This window comes from Bos grunniens, chromosome 5 (assembly GCF_055505025.1).
Source record: "Bos grunniens cultivar Pamir isolate PY7600 chromosome 5, Bosgru_T2T1.0, whole genome shotgun sequence".
Taxonomy (NCBI): domain Eukaryota; kingdom Metazoa; phylum Chordata; class Mammalia; order Artiodactyla; family Bovidae; genus Bos; species Bos grunniens.
The window spans coordinates 27,227,805-27,243,374 of NC_141169.1; the positions used below are offsets into that span (position 1 = coordinate 27,227,805).

The 15,570-nt window shown below is 41.3% G+C and overlaps 1 protein-coding gene across 12 annotated transcripts in view; it reads left to right on the forward strand.

Annotated features, from left to right (window-relative positions):
• The window catches only part of LOC147371495 (cyclic AMP-dependent transcription factor ATF-7), a 95,254-nt gene that overhangs the window by 58,729 nt on the left and 20,955 nt on the right, over positions 1-15,570 (forward strand). For all 12 annotated transcript variants that reach the window (XM_086399183.1, XM_086399181.1, XM_086399188.1 and 9 more), the window contains 3 exons: positions 6,222-6,318; positions 10,928-11,046; positions 15,214-15,351. In XM_086399183.1, the coding sequence (XP_086255309.1) occupies positions 6,222-6,318; positions 10,928-11,046; positions 15,214-15,351 (354 nt within the window). The remainder of the gene's footprint in view (positions 1-6,221; positions 6,319-10,927; positions 11,047-15,213; positions 15,352-15,570) is intronic.

A 15,570-nucleotide genomic window follows, 5' to 3' on the forward strand; every position in this document is an offset into this window, starting at 1 on the left:
GGTACTAAGTTTTATATAACTATTTATATGACTATTTAATTTAAAAGCTTAAGAAAAGTGGGGTATGAGAGTTCCTTCTGGGGTGCCTGAAATGTTTTATATCTTGACCTGGGTTGTGATTACACCAGCGTAGGCTTCCCTGTGGCTCAGACAGTAAAGAATCTGCCTGCAATGTGGGAAACCTGGGTTCAATCCCTGGGTCGGGAAGATCCCCTGGAGAAGGGAATGGCAACCCACTGTAGTATTCTTGCCTGGAGAATTCCATGGACAGAGGAGCCTGACACAGTACAGTCCATGGGATCCCAAAGAGTCAGGCACAGCTGAGCAACTAACGCTTTCACTTTATTTCTTTTCATACTTATATAAAAATTCATTGAGCTCTACACTTGAGATTTTTGCAGTTTATATACATTATACATCAACTTTTTAAAAACTTAAGGCTTCATTCACTGACATGTAATTCCTGATTTCCAGTTCCCACTGTGCTTATTCTTCAGGCCATTCCTAACTTTTTACTTCGTTCTGTTTATTTAGTCCATTTGCTAGCAGGTGGGAGTCCAGTTTCTTATTACAGGAGACTGGGTGAGAATGAAACCTCCTAGAAATGGAAAGTATTTTTTACCAAAACTGTACCTTCTGTGCCCATTCTGATACTAATATCACTTTTCCGATTGACTTCCTCATAGTCCTGTAGTCTATTTTATGCTTTTTAAACTAAAAAAATTTCCTTTCTTGATATTTTTTTTCCCTCTGTTGAGGAGTGAAAATCCAAAATAGCCAAAAAGGAAATAGCCGATTTGCTTTTTTGGTGTTACCTCTTTGCTACTAACAAGGCAGTGCATGACAACTGCATTTAGTCTGTTCTTCTCCCAATTACAGTGCCTTCTGTCTCATCTTCCTAATTTCCCTCTCCTAAGTATTTGCAGATTGGCAGTACATCAGCCATTTTCTGAAATGAGGTTGCGAGTTTTCTGCCTGTGTTTTTCTCCTTCCAAGTTTCATATCCAAAAACATGTGTTGGCAGTTCGGCAAAGGAAACTAAAAAACAGCCTTTTTGTTTGTTTGTTTTTTCTTTTCCCTGTTATCTTGAAGCAGAATTTCTCAGCAGAGACACAAATGACATTTGGGGTCAGATAATTTTGTTTTTATTTTGGAGAGCTGTCCAGTGCATCTCCCAGGCCTCTGCCCTCTATAGTTCAGTAGCATTCCCTAGGTTGTAATAAGCAAATGTTACATTGCCAAGTGTCCCCTGGGGGGCAGAGTTGCCCCTAATTGAGAACCACTACCATAGAGTGTAAACTGTATTTAGAGAAAGTGTTTGAGGGGAAAGAATCAGGTTTGGGGACTTCACTAGCAGTCCAGTGGTTAGGGCTCCGTGCTTCCACTGCAGGGGACGTGGGTTCCATCCCTGGTAGGGGAACTAAAATCCCACAAGCTGTGCGGTAAGGCCAAAAAAGTTAATTTGGAGGAAAAAAACAAAAAAATCAAGTGTGGCATATGATTAAAATTCCCATTGGATCTTCAGGCATGTTATCTAGATCAGAGCTCTCCAAAAGAAATATATTGCAAGTCACAAAATGCAAGCTACATAAGTAGCATTGAATTTCCTAGTAGCCACATTAAAAAGTAAAAATAAACAAGTGACATTAATTTTAATATATTTTATTTAAGCAAATATATTCAAAATATCATTTCAACATAGAATCAAAATAAAATTGAGATATTTTATGTTCTCTCTTTCATTTTTCATACTAAGTCTTCAAAATCCAGTCTGTGTTTTGACTTAGTACGTGCGTGAGTGGGTGCTAAGTCTCTTTAGTCGTGTCCAGCTCTTTGCGACCCTATGGACCGTAGCCCGCCAGGCTCCCTCTGTCCATGGAATTCTAAAGGCAAGAATACTGGAGTGGGTTTCCATGTCTCTTCCAAGACCTTCCTGACCCAGGGATGGAACCCATGTCTCCTGCATTGCAGGCAGACTCCTCACCCACTGACCCAGGGATGGAACCCATGTCTCCGGTGTCTCCTGCATCGCAGGCAGACTCCTCACCCGCTGCGCCACCTGGGAAGCCTTGTGTGCACAGTGCAGGACAGCACACCTCAGTTTGGCCCAGCCACGTTTCAAGTGCATTGGATAGGGCGAATCTAAGTCATCTTGGGCTCTAGCTATGGTGCAAATTAGCACATAATACTTTCCCTCTCCCATTTATGCCAAGAAGCTGTCCTGATTCATTTATTTGGGCAAATAAGACTCTCAACTCTTTAACTTTATTGTGTTACTATTTACATCTTCTCCCAAGGCATATAAACTGCCTTTGTGATCCAGTATAACTTAAATTCTTCAGTCCAATTTTGAATAATATCAACCCTCAGTTGTCTTGGAATGGTTAATATCTATACATTTATTGAAAAGTATCATTTTTTACTCTACAACCAGAGTGAATATTCCCCTAAGTTGAGTGGCTCTTTGCCAAAACCTTAGGAATAGGTAAGAGCAAAGAACAAAGGAAGACTCACTAACTGTATTAACAAATGAGAGAGCTGGATTTTTAAATGGGCAATAATTCAAAAAGGAGATCTTTTTAAGAAGCGTCTCTACCCATTTTATTTAATTCAATAGAATAATCTATTTTTAATAAGGTCAAATTTTTATCACTTAATAATTTTCGACTTTTTAATTGAGAAATTGCTTTTAAAGGTATGGTTTCCTAAGCATGTTGTTCAAGATTCACCTAGAAGCTTCCCTCATAGCTCAGTCAGAGAATCTGCGTGCAGTGCAGGAGACCCGGGTTCAATCCTTGGATCAGGAAGACCCTCTGGAGAAGGAAATGGCTACCCACTCCAGTATTCTTGCCTGGAAAATCCCATGGACAGAGAAGCCTGGTGGGCTTCAGTCTATGGGGTCGCAAAGAGCCAGGCACAACTGAGTGACTAACACTTCACAGAGAATTCTTGAGTTAACTCTTAAATATAACAAGAGAGAATATAAGGAACAATGAAAATAATAGCCAAATTGACATTCGCTTTGATTAAAAAAAAAAAAAAGTTTAGGACTTCCCTGGTGGTGCAGCAAACAGGAATATACCTGCCAATGCCGGGAACATGGGTTCAATCCCTGGTCCGGGAAAATGCCACATGTCATGGAGCAACTAAGCCCCCGCATGACAGCTGCTGAGCTGGTGCTCTGGGACCCTCAAGCCATATCTCTAACGAACCCCTGGGCCACAACTACTGACACGCGTGTGCCTGAGGCCTGTGCTCCACAGCTAGAGAGTAGCCCCTACCCTCCGCAACTAGAGAAAGCCCGTGTGCAGCAACAAACACCAACACAACTGGAAATTTAAAAAACCTCGACACTCTCTCACTAAAAAAAAAAAACTTTAGTAAACTTTTATTCTCTTTCTTACTGTGGCAGGGAGAGGTGACTGGAGACAAACCATGCCAGTGCCCTGCTTCTTAAGCTCCTCCTCCTGCCATTTTCGCTCCTCCTCTGAAGCATACTATGATTTAGTTCAGAAGGATTCTTAGTTTTTGTAGTGTCGTAACCCACAGTGGCAGTTTGATGAAGCCTATGAACCCCTCCTCAGAATAATATTTTTAAATCAGTAAAATAAAAGACATAGGATTACAAAGTGATTATTTTTATATACAGTTATCAAAATATTTTTAAAATATTTGATAATACATGTGCTTTTTTACACATAATACTGTCTGTAGGTTCTAGTGGTAGGTCTGGTGACTATCATAATTTTGAAATAGTGATGAGTAGAAAGGCTATTCTGAGATACTTATAACAACTGTAATGTAATATGAGAATATGTGCAATTTCTTTGATGAATTAGGAATGCTAAATTTCAGAGTTTAGTGAAAATGCAAATGTAATTTTTTTCCTATGATCACAGTTTTCAAAACCCTATGAGATGCTGATGGGTGGGAGATCCCTTTAGTCATGTTCAGTTCTCTTCAGACACCAGCTATTGGTTTGGAAAAATAAACCACTGAAAGGGGAATAGGGTGATGTGAAGGGAGTGGGGTTGTGTAGCAGAGAGGAACAAGAACTAGAGAACAAACAGATCACAACTATGCAGAAAAGTTGTAACAAGAAGGGGAGTTGCCTTTTAAAATACTAAATGATCCTAACTAGAGCAAAGCCTGGAGATTTAAAATCTTTCTCCAAGCTAGACTTCTGATAGTAGAAAAGGACTTTTTGCTTGAAAGTCATCCTTGTGTATTCTAGAACATTGTGCCACATTTTTTAAACTACCTACAGAAAATTTCCTTGAAGTACCTATAAATGTATTTTTGAAAAAAGATTGTCATAACATCACCAGTACATTTTGAAAACATATACCCTAATCCGCTACCCTTCCTGTCCCTGTAAAGTGATTGTTTTTCCTCTTTCGTAGACTAGTTCTGCTCATTTCCTTTTACCAAATACCCAGCAATCCCAAACCCTCTGCACTGATTTGTTTAACCTAGAAATGTCATACCCATGGTTAAAAGACTATTCCCCCCCTTTCCCACTCTCTCCATCCTTTCCTTAGGGAAAAATCTGTGACTGAAAAAGTTGATGCCTATGATAATAATCAATGTCTACGTTGCCTAAAGTTAGCCAACAATGGAGAAAACTAAAGTTCTTGGCTAAATATGCACACACTCTATTCAGTTTTGTCCAGGATCCACTGGAAACAACGAAGGCAGTCTTCTTTTGATTCTTTTACTTCTTGATTCTTAATATGTTTAATTGAAAATTCCCTTTACCCTTCAGGCTTGTAGGCCTAGCCTGGAAGGATTTTAGGTCTTAAGCTTCAGTTATGATAGAGCTTAGAGAAAATGTGGGGAAAGCTACTTTTAGGTAAAATAAAGAAATTTTAAAAGTTCAGTTTTGCTTTCTTGCCTAGATAGGTGCTAGGATGGAGCCAACTCCTGACTGGTTTGAAGTCAAGAAGAGCTGTGGATAGAGAGCCAAAGGACGAATTTTGGTGGGAAATGTGTATCTATCTAATGAGAGTGAAAAAAGAGGACTAACCAATCATTATTTTTAGAAACAAAAAGACGAATAGAACCATGTTTCAGAGCCTGGCTAGTGAAAGAGCTGTGGAAAACTGCGGCATCCAAGCTGTTACTGCGTTGCAGGCATGTTTTAATGAAGGAACATGGCCAGGCAGCCTCAAAGGGAATTTTGAGGGTATCATTCTTTTGAATTACTGCTGTTCATCTGTTCTATTCATCACCCCCTTCTAAAGAAAGGGGGGGAGCATAAATTACTGTCCAATAACCCTGTCTCACTTAGTCATAAACTGAGGCAGACCTAGCCTCACATTTTCATTGTCCTTTCACCAAACCCCTAAATAAATAAAATTTCCATACCATCTCCTTTTTCTCTTTCCTCATCCTGCCTACAGGCTTCCCCCTACCCTAAAAAAAAAATTTTTTTTTTTTTGCTTGCATTTTTATTCTACCATTATGTAGTCAACAGCATTGCACTGGCCCCCTTTATGGCTGATGGAGCCCAGGCGGGCTGCCCGATGAAGGGAGACAGCATTTGGCCGATGGGGCTGGTGTGTGCCATTACTTCTGGCCAATGGGCCTCTGTCCTCTACAGCTCCATCCTGGCTCATTAAAACCCTCAGCCAAATAGCTGGGCAGGCGCCTGCTGCAGCACTGTAGGGGCCAGGAAGTTAAATGGTTCTCCTAATCCTGCATAATTTATCTCTCTGTTAGGCCCCTCATAAATAGTCCAGTTCAGCCCTACCATGGAGAGCTTCATTCTGAATTTCCTATATTTTCGTGATGACCAACCAGTACCCAGCCTTTCCCTTCTCCTTTCTTTATTATCATTATTAAACATTATTTTTCCCTTGCTTGCTACGAGCTAGCCTTAATGTTTTTTTCATTTGGAACCTCCTGCCTGGATCCCACTTCGCCAACAATCTGTCCATTTCTCTCATTTGGACCTGGTAGTACAGAGCAGTTGGTGCTACGGTCTTCCCCTTCCCCTCTCCTCCAGATTTCTAGTGCTTCATTTTCTCCTTTCCTATTTTCTCTTTTTGAATCCATCTCCTCTCCTTTTCCATCATTTCCATTTTTTTCTTCCTTCCCATTCCCTCTCCAGTCCCTCTTTCCAGGGACCAACCTTACTGTAGGATGTTTGGTAGGACATTTTTAAAAGGGGACTGAGTCACTTCTTTTTTTTTCACATCTCTGTTTCTGTTTCGTTTCAGAGATTTACAAACGAGGACCACCTGGCAGTTCATAAACACAAGCATGAGATGACATTGAAATTTGGCCCAGCCCGAACTGACTCAGTCATCATCGCAGGTATTTGCTGCCCCAGAAGCCACGTGCCTTGATATCACCAGACAGTTAAGATTAATACCAGGGACCAGATGTACCGGGAGCTGTACTCCCCTTCTCCCATTAAGAGCCCTTATGTGATCTGCATTTAATCAGGAGAAAGGAACACTAAAAGCTCCCAAGTTTCTATTGTGCCCTCCACTCTCTCAGTTTTTAATACAAGATTGGGTTCTGCGGTTTTTGAGGTGGGTGTGTTGAGGTTTTTGTCTTAGCTGTTTTCAGTCTATTCCCTCCTTGCCACCTTTTTATTAAGAGTTTGGAAGATTTGCAGACAAAAGATGCCTTTGACATTTTTCCCTACCCACAGCAAAGGGGTGAACAAAAGAGAGCAAGGAAGTTGGCCTGGCCTGGCTGCTTCTCTTCCACTGGGTGTCAGTTTCCCCCCAAGCAGGCAGGTTGTCGGTTCGTAAATTCAACTTCCCTTATGACCACTGAGGGCAAACAGTGGGCTTTTCTAGGGCAGTTGGGCGACTGGAACCTCTCACCGGTTGCTCTAGATACTGTTTTGCTTGCCTGTGCCATTCTCAAGGGAGCATTCTTAGCAACTCCTCTCAAACACTGCAGCAGTTCTCTCATGCTGTTTTCAGCTAGACAGGCAGACAAAGTGGGCTCTTTCTTTTGTTACCACAAGGGGTTCTGATTTAGCCTGAGTTAAGCAAGCTTACCTCCATGTTTAACCAGTGGAGAATTTAATGATGATTATTGTATAGTATCAGTTAATAATTCAGGTAAGGCACAATTTCTCTAAGTGTGCATGTGTTCAGTCATGTCTGACTCTGCAACCGCATGGACTGTAGCCCGCCAGACTGCTCTGTCCATGGAATTTTCCAGGCAAGAATACTGGAGTGGATTGCCATTTCCACCTCCAGGGGATCTTCCCAACGTGGGGATCAAACCCACATCTCCTACATTGGCAGGTGGATTATTTACCTCTGCATCACCTGGAAAGCCCAATCTCTCTAAGTACTACCAGCCAAAGTGCTGCTTGAGACACAGAGGAGAAAAGAGAGAACCTCCTCCCATAGTTCTGTACATGAAGGAAGGGGCTTGCCCTACAGATCTCCTGTACCTTATTATTTGTTGAATATCTACTGTGTGTACCAGGCACTTTGCTGGGAGCTTGTGGATTGTAATTCCTGGAAAAAGACTTAAGTTGGGGACATTGTCATTAGTGATCCTTAAGAAAGCCTGGGGAAGGTCCTTGGAAGAGTGGAGAGGGCATAAACATGTATGTAGGCAACACATACTTAAATTTATTGTTGGGGCATGTATATATGGAAAAAATTTTAGTATTTTTAAGTCAAGTATAAGTGAATAATACAAACAGCATCAGTACTCAGAGAATTATTATTAAGTGAAATTGATCGAAGAAGTTTATGCAGCAGGTAAATTTGAGGCTCTTGAAAGTCCCTTGGACAGCAAGGAGATCAAACCAGTCAATCCTCAAGGACATCAACCCTGAATATTCATTGGAAGGGCTGATGGTGAAGCTGAAGGTCCAAAACTTTGGCTACCTGGTACAAAGAACCGACTCATTGGAAAATAAGACCCTGATGCTGGGAAAGATTGAGGGCAGGAGGAGAACGGGGCGACAGAGGATGAGATGGTTGGATGGCATCACCAACTCAATGGACATGAATTTGACAAACTCCAAGAGATAGTGAAGGACAAGGAAGCCCAGCATGCTACAGTCCATGGGGTTGCAAAGAGTTGGACACAACTTAATGACTGAACACACACACCAAATTTGGGGCAGAGTTATCAAGCTGGAGAGGTTATTCCAAATGTGTGGAAATGCCTATGCCACCCTCCATGAGTGGGGAGAGAAAATGACACAGGACAGTCCCAAAGAGATAAACTATTTTCCTGTTATTCTTTGCCTTCTGTTTCAGGGCATTCATCCCACTGCCCATTTCAGCTCTCCTATCTAGTCTGGTGATTCTCATATCTCCAAATTAAGACCTGGTACCTCACATGTATTTCAGCCCCTACTGAACACTTACTTGGCTATCTTTCTGTTTTCAGATATTCATGTCAGTGACTGTCAGTTAAGGAATTCCTTGTCCTCAAAACCAGCTCCTCCGCTTTGATATTCAGTGATATCAATATTCTCACAATCTTGTATCGTTTTATTCTTTCTTCACTTCTGACTGTTGTGTTCCTTTCTGTGCTTCCTGCCATCCACCATCAGTGTGCTTGAATCCCTCCATAGTCTTCTAGCTGGCCTCCTTGACTGGTCTCTCATTCTAATCCATCTTGCATTCTGTTGAAAAGCCAGACTTACTGAAATTCTTGTCCTCTGCTCAAAATCTGTCATTATCTTCCTATTTTCTCTTACTTTAAGGCTATTTTTATTTGGGTTTTCAAGCTTTCTATAACCTTGCCCTGCGGTATTTACCCATCTTTAAATGCAACTTATGTCCCTAACATGACTGTCTTTTGACCTGCACATACCTTTTTCTCCTCATCTATATATTGGTGCCATACCTGCTTCTCTCTGTGCCTTCACCTGCCTGAGTCCTCTTAGCCTACTAATCTTTCTCTCTCATCTACCCTCTGAAGCCATTCTTTAAGGCCCAGCTCAAGTCCCAGTTCTTGAAATCTTTCCTAATTGCTCCGCCATTAATTTGTCTTTATTTCTGTAACAGTTTTATTCTGTGCCATACATGGCACATATCTTTTGTATTCTGTGATACTCTCTATATAAATTAATTTTATTTCTTCAACTATAAAACATCCTCTTAGTTCTCTATGGCAAGAACCATTCTTTTTGGCCCAAACTCCTATACTTCTATCTCTCCCTCTCCCCCTCCCCCAAATGTACACACAGTTTATACATACAGCAGCAAAACACAGAAAGCATTCAATAAACACCTGTTGATTTCTCTGGAATCATCAGAGCAAGCTAAGGGTTTTCTTATATACATTTTCTGGCTGGCTGTTCAAGAATGGAAAAAGTTTATATGAGCCTCAGATCAGAGATCCAAAAGGCCCTCTTCTGCTGTAACCATGCCCTTAGCTGCCCCGTCCTGTTCCACTTGAGTTGTGATTTTTTAATGTGGCCTTACTGAAGTACTCTCTATGCATAAGGGAATATTACCTCCACTCACCCGGGGATGGAGGGAAAGTGGCTTTATCGTTGGCCAACCAAAGCTGCCAGAGAACCTTTTAAAACTATTTTGGGAGGTTAGTGGTAAGTTTTCCAAACACTCTGATTCAGAAGAAGTTTTGTTTAAATTAAAAAAAAAAAAAGTTACGTTGTTTCCATGGAAAATCCCACTGGACTATTCCCAATTGATCATGCTAGGAGGAGTGATTTTAGCCCCAGGTCTCACTCCTTAAAATATTGTTTAAACATCATTCTATCCCTATCATTCGGTTTAGTGGTTTGGAATATGAAATGAATCCCCAAGGTGATTAGCAGTGCAAGGAAAACCGTCATAATTGAGTTAGGACCAGAGAACAAGATACAACTGACCTAAGAGAGAAAAGGGGCTTCCCAGGTGGCACTAGTGGTAAAGAACCTGTCATCGCAGGGGATATAAGAAATATGGGTTCAATTCCTGGGTCAGGAAGATTCCCCAGAGAAGGGCATGGCAACCCACTTCAGTATTCTTGCCTTGAGAATCCCATAGACAGAGGAGCCTGGTGGGCTACAGTCCATAGGATCACCAAGAGTCAGCCACGACCGAAGCAACTTAGCATGCAAGAGAGGAAAACGAGAAAAACAGGATGGGGAGAGAGAAGCTCAAATCTAAAATTCAAGTTGCTTGAAAAGTTCCCGTGGGTTACCCAGAGCCTCCTTCTTCCCAAGGGCAGAGGCAGCGGGCTGAGGAAAGATTTGTGCAGCCTCTGAGAGGATATTTTGGCTGGCAAATCTAAATCCAAATATCCTGGTTTCCGGAATTTGCTCTTGGTCCCAGGTCTCCATGCAGTGAGGTCTATTGTTTGCAGTTTCCTTTTCTAGCTCACGATCTTGCTATCTTGTTCCCCAGCCCCTAGATGTGCCTGGAATGCCTTCAAGAAGGTAACAGACTCTTACCTTAGTGACAGCTGAAAAACAAGGCACCATTTCTTACTTGGTAGCTTTAGCAAGTAGACTCAGCCATCTGATCCTCAGTCTCTTCTCCTCATCAGATTTTAGTGTCCATCTGCTTACACCTACTCACTTCAGACCTAGCAGAGAATAAGTGTAAAGAGAAAATGTCACTTAACTGTACTTGATTTTCCCACCTAAAAGTTTCACAGACTCCACCTGGGTGGGCAGTTTTTGTTTTGTTTTGGGGGTGAGGGAGCTGAAACCAGCCTCTGAGAGAAAGGTGGTTACATATAGATAGCCACACAACGAAACATTGTTCTGTCGTCCCTCTGCTGGCCTTGAGGCAACACAGCACAGACACCCTCTGGTGGCCTAACACCAGTCTTTACTGACTAGTGCTCCATAAAACCAAATCTGCCTAAACATAGAGATTCTTTCCAAACAGAAGAATAAAAATGTGTTCTTGATGTGCTCTCTAGTTTTAATCTCAGATCAAAACTAAAATAAAGGTTCCTTTTCTTTTCATGTCTACAGATCAAACTCCTACTCCAACTCGATTCCTGAAGAACTGTGAAGAGGTGGGACTCTTCAATGAACTAGCTAACTCCTTTGAACATGAATTCAAAAAAGCTGCAGATGAAGATGAAAAAAAGGCAAGAGGCGGGACTTTTGCTAAAAAACTGGTGGTGTTCAGATCTAGGCAACTTGCACTGTGCCCTGGGATAATTTGCATAATTGGTTAAAGCAACAAATTATGGGCTTGGTTCTATAGAACCAGATAATACTCACTTACCCTTGTCAGCCATTCAAGTCTTTAGGGCGTCCAGGTGATGGATAAGCACAAGTGTTGGGTCTTCATCAAAAACCAGTTTCCTTGCCCTTCTAGTGGACGTTGTTCAGTAATCTATTTTTTAAACTATTTTTGTTCTGGATATGTTACTCAAATTTTGTTATATAATGGGTTTTTTTGTTTTTGTTTTTTTCCAAATCCCACTCTTTTCTGCGCTAATCAGACTTCTCACTTGGATTGTTTTATTCAGTCAGCCAATCAGTAGACATTTACTGAATTTTGACTCTTCTTTGTTTCAGTGTATGTAACTCCTACCTCCGAGTAACTCTGTAGTAATAGTCAAGACATTAAGCTTAAGGAAGGATGTTCTTAAAAGCCTTTCAAAGGAGATCAGCCAGGATGGTGAAAGAATCAGAAATTAGGTCACTTTGGGAACATTTAAGGAAACCGCTTTTTTTTTTTTCCTGCATACACATTTTATTGCATAGAAAGGATCATACTTGTCTCCTGTTTTATTTTCTTATTTTGATTTGGCCACACCCAGTGCCATTGGGGGAGAAGGCAATGGCAACCCATCCAGTACTCTCGGCTGGAAAATCCCATGGACGGAGGAGCCTGGTGGGCTGCAGTCCATGGGGTCACTAAAAGTCGGACACGACTGAGTGACTTCACCTTCACTTTCCACTTTCATGCATTGGAGAAGGAAATGGCAACCCACTCCAGTGTTCTTGCCTGGAGAATCCCAGGGATGGAGGAGCCTGGTGGGCTGCCGTCTATGGGGTCGCACAGAGTCGGACACGACTGAAGCAACTTAGCTGCAGCAGCAGCAGTGGCATTGGGATCTTAGTTCACCAACCAAGAATCAAACCCATGCCCCCTGCAGTGGGAATGTGGAGTCTTAACCCCTGAACCACCAGGGAAGTGTGAAAAGAAATTTTATTGAAACAAAATTGCAGTCTTCAAATAGTTGAAGAGTTTTTGTGTAAGAGAGGGGTTAAACTTACTCTCTGTGGCCTAGAAGTAGAAATAGGATCAGGATAGGAAGCTATCACAAGGTATGTCCAATTATATGGAGGTCTCTTAGGATAGATATTGTGGAGAGGATTAAAATACTGGAATCACTTCAGATTCTGAGATGCTGTGATCCTGATTTTAACCTTTATATTCAAGATCCCTAGAGAATCCTTTAGTTTGGAAGATCAGAGGAAATAGTTCAAGAAGCAGAGTCAAAGAAAAATAGTTCCCATGGAATAAGGGGTTTGGGGGCAAAAGAAAAAGTTAAAGTTTACTCTATTTTAGAATTATAATTCTGGGTTATTAGTCACTACTTAAAATCAGGTATCTTTTCCATAATAATTCAGAAAAAATTCCAATATCTCTATCTCAGAACACACACATTAACACGTGTACCTCCCATAATTGCAGGGTGCAGTGAGGCATGGAATCTTACCAGAATACAGGAAAGCCAAGACTTAAGAAAAAATTTCCAGGGAGGACTCTTCCCCTCTAAGAGGGAGGTAGCAGTGAGAGAGCTTATTCTTAGGTATGTTGATAAGGAGACCAGGGCCCTTGGAAAGCTCTGAGTTGTTATGGCAACAATCTGTTTCTACTGAGACCAACTTTAAGTCCAGAGCTAAGGATTACACAACAGAACAGCACATCTTGCTCAATGGTGTGTTTTTCCTTAAGCTCTGTATATAGTATATAATTATTATATAACAACAATGTATCTCAGAGGAGGAAATGGCAACCCACTCCAGTGTTCTTGCCTGGAGAATCCCAGGGATGGGGGAGCCTGGTGGGCTGCCCTCTATGGGGTCGCACAGAGTTGACTGGACTGAATTGACTTAGCAGCAGCAGCAACAATGTATCTTTCTTGGAGACATGCTTCCCATTAATAGAAACCTTCTGACTAATCCTATTATTTTAAGATTATGTTGTCCCAGTGGGTCTGATAAGACCTTTACAACCTTAAGATACTCTTTTGATCTATTGATGGTACCAACTGAAAAAGTATATAAAGCCCCACCCGAACTAGTGATTGGGGCACTCATTGCCCACTTCTGATGTCTATGTCAGAAGCTGTCTCTTTTCACTGTAATAAAACTTCTGCTACACAAAACTCTGAGTGATCAAGCCTTGTCTCTGGCCCCAGATCGAAATTCTCTCCTCTCGAGGCCACAAATCCAACACCATTCACTATAAGCTATCAGCAGGTAAATCAAAAGAGTTTGTGCACAATTTTTCCATCCATCTTAAATTATAAGAATGAAGTGTTCCTATCACTGGGGGTCCTTCCAAGTTCTATAGCTTTCTGTCATCTTCATTTCCTGTTATCTCCCACATATTAAAAGAAAGTGGGGGGAAACTCAGTGGCATATATTTGTAGTTCTCCTTTCAAATGGCAGAACTTGCGGTGGTCTGTTCGTCATTCTTTTTATCAGTCACTTGCTTACAATCTATGTGGTATAATTTTATTTTACAGTTTCTCTACTTTATCCCCCCTGTCATTTCTTCCTCGCCCCAAAGAAATCAGTCAAATTGTTTCCACCAGGTTGTGAAGGATTTTAAACCAAACTCATTATAGGGAAATTCAAGAAAATTAGCCTCTTTTTAAAGGCTCCAAGTCTTTTCCACTGCCCTTTTAGCTCAGTTGACACAGTCAATCATGCCTTTACTCACTGGGCATCTCTTGGTGTTTCTCCCTGCTTGGTCAGGAGTGGTCTTCACCTCTTCTTGATAAGAAGCATAGGCTCAGTGGAAAATTATCTCCAGGAGTGTTTTATGAGCCCAAAACTTCTCTGAACCACAACTTTTCTAGGAGATGCCTCTAGGAGATTTTAAACTTGTGGTTGTATTTACTTAAGAGGCCTCTCCTTCCCACCACCCTCTGACTTCAGGGATCCAAGAATTAGCCCACTTGGACCTGACATCTGTGTAGAAAAAAATGAGGGCAGAAATTGAAACCATCTTTGCTGTTGCTCATCCTTATCAGATTGGAGAGAAAGAACCATTACCACCTTCTCTAATGTAGTAGATACCAGATTATCTTCAATTCACTCAAATACCAGGATTTCTAGTGATTAAAATAGCAAGGGATAAATTAAAAACAAGCTCCTCTTTCACCAAGAAGCCTAGGATGTGGGAAGAATAGAACCAAGAATCCACTTTGTCATGAAACTGAACTGCAATGCCAGCCTCCCTGTTGTGCAGTATCAGGGTCGTCTTAGATGGTTTATTGTTCTCTTCAGAGCCACTTATGGCTCCCCAGTTCTGTGAGGTGATTGCACCACTGCCAGAAGAGTACTCTTTCCCTTCTAGTTTTCTCCAGTCCTGCCCCTAGTCCCAAGTTCTAGTTTCTTTGACTGATCAAATGATCAGCCTTTCCTTTCTTTGTTACCCCAAAACCCTATCTTCCTAGCTTCTAGCGTCTAGCATCAGATTTGGGGGTGAGAACACCATCAAGCATGGAGAGTTCCCCAGAAAAGATATTTCCTCTTTCATTGACAGTACTTTAATAGCCAACTTTTTTTTGTTTGCTTTTGATAATTGGGTAACCTAGTCATTCTGATTGGCAGAAAAAGTGTTCACAGCTCTCTAGTAGCCAGTGGAGCTGGTTGAGAATAGGAACGCACTGGATTCAGAAATCGTTGTGCTTTCCTAAAAAATAATCATAGAATGTGATGGATAAATGACATCTTTTTTTTATTTTCTCCTTTCAGGGTCTTCATAGGCATTTAAAGGTTTTTTTCCCCTCCTTTCAGAATCTTTATCAGTGTTCATCCATGGTGAGGCAGGTGTAAATAACTTCATTTTATAGTTGGGAAACAGAAGCCCTGAGAAGTTAAACGATTTGGCCACAGTTGTGTGTAAAACCTGGGTTCCACATTTCTTTGACTTTCAGTTTGGTGCTTTGACCAAGGATTGAACTTCTTAGAAGTATATTCACTCATCTTTTAACTGGGAAGATATAGATTAAACCTGAAGGGAATCATGGGATTGAACTGTGCTCATTTCTCTCTTTTAACAGGCTGCTTCTGGGCCCCTTGACATGTCTCTGCCTTCTACACCAGACATCAAAATCAAAGAAGAAGAGCCAGTGGAGGTAGACTCATCCCCACCTGACAGTCCTGCCTCTAGCCCCTGCTCCCCACCGCTTAAGGAGAAGGTAAAGCTGTTTACCAAGAGTCATCTAAAACTTAATTGGTAGATGATGTTTTGATGTGATAGTTGTATAAACACAGTGTGATACAGAAGGATTGATTATGTTTAAATAAATGTTCATTGTTTAGAGGATTTATATAAATTACACCTATTCTCTGACCCAGCAACTCCACTTCTAAGTCTGTATGGAAGAGAAATTAGTGCATATGTCCACCAAAAGAAG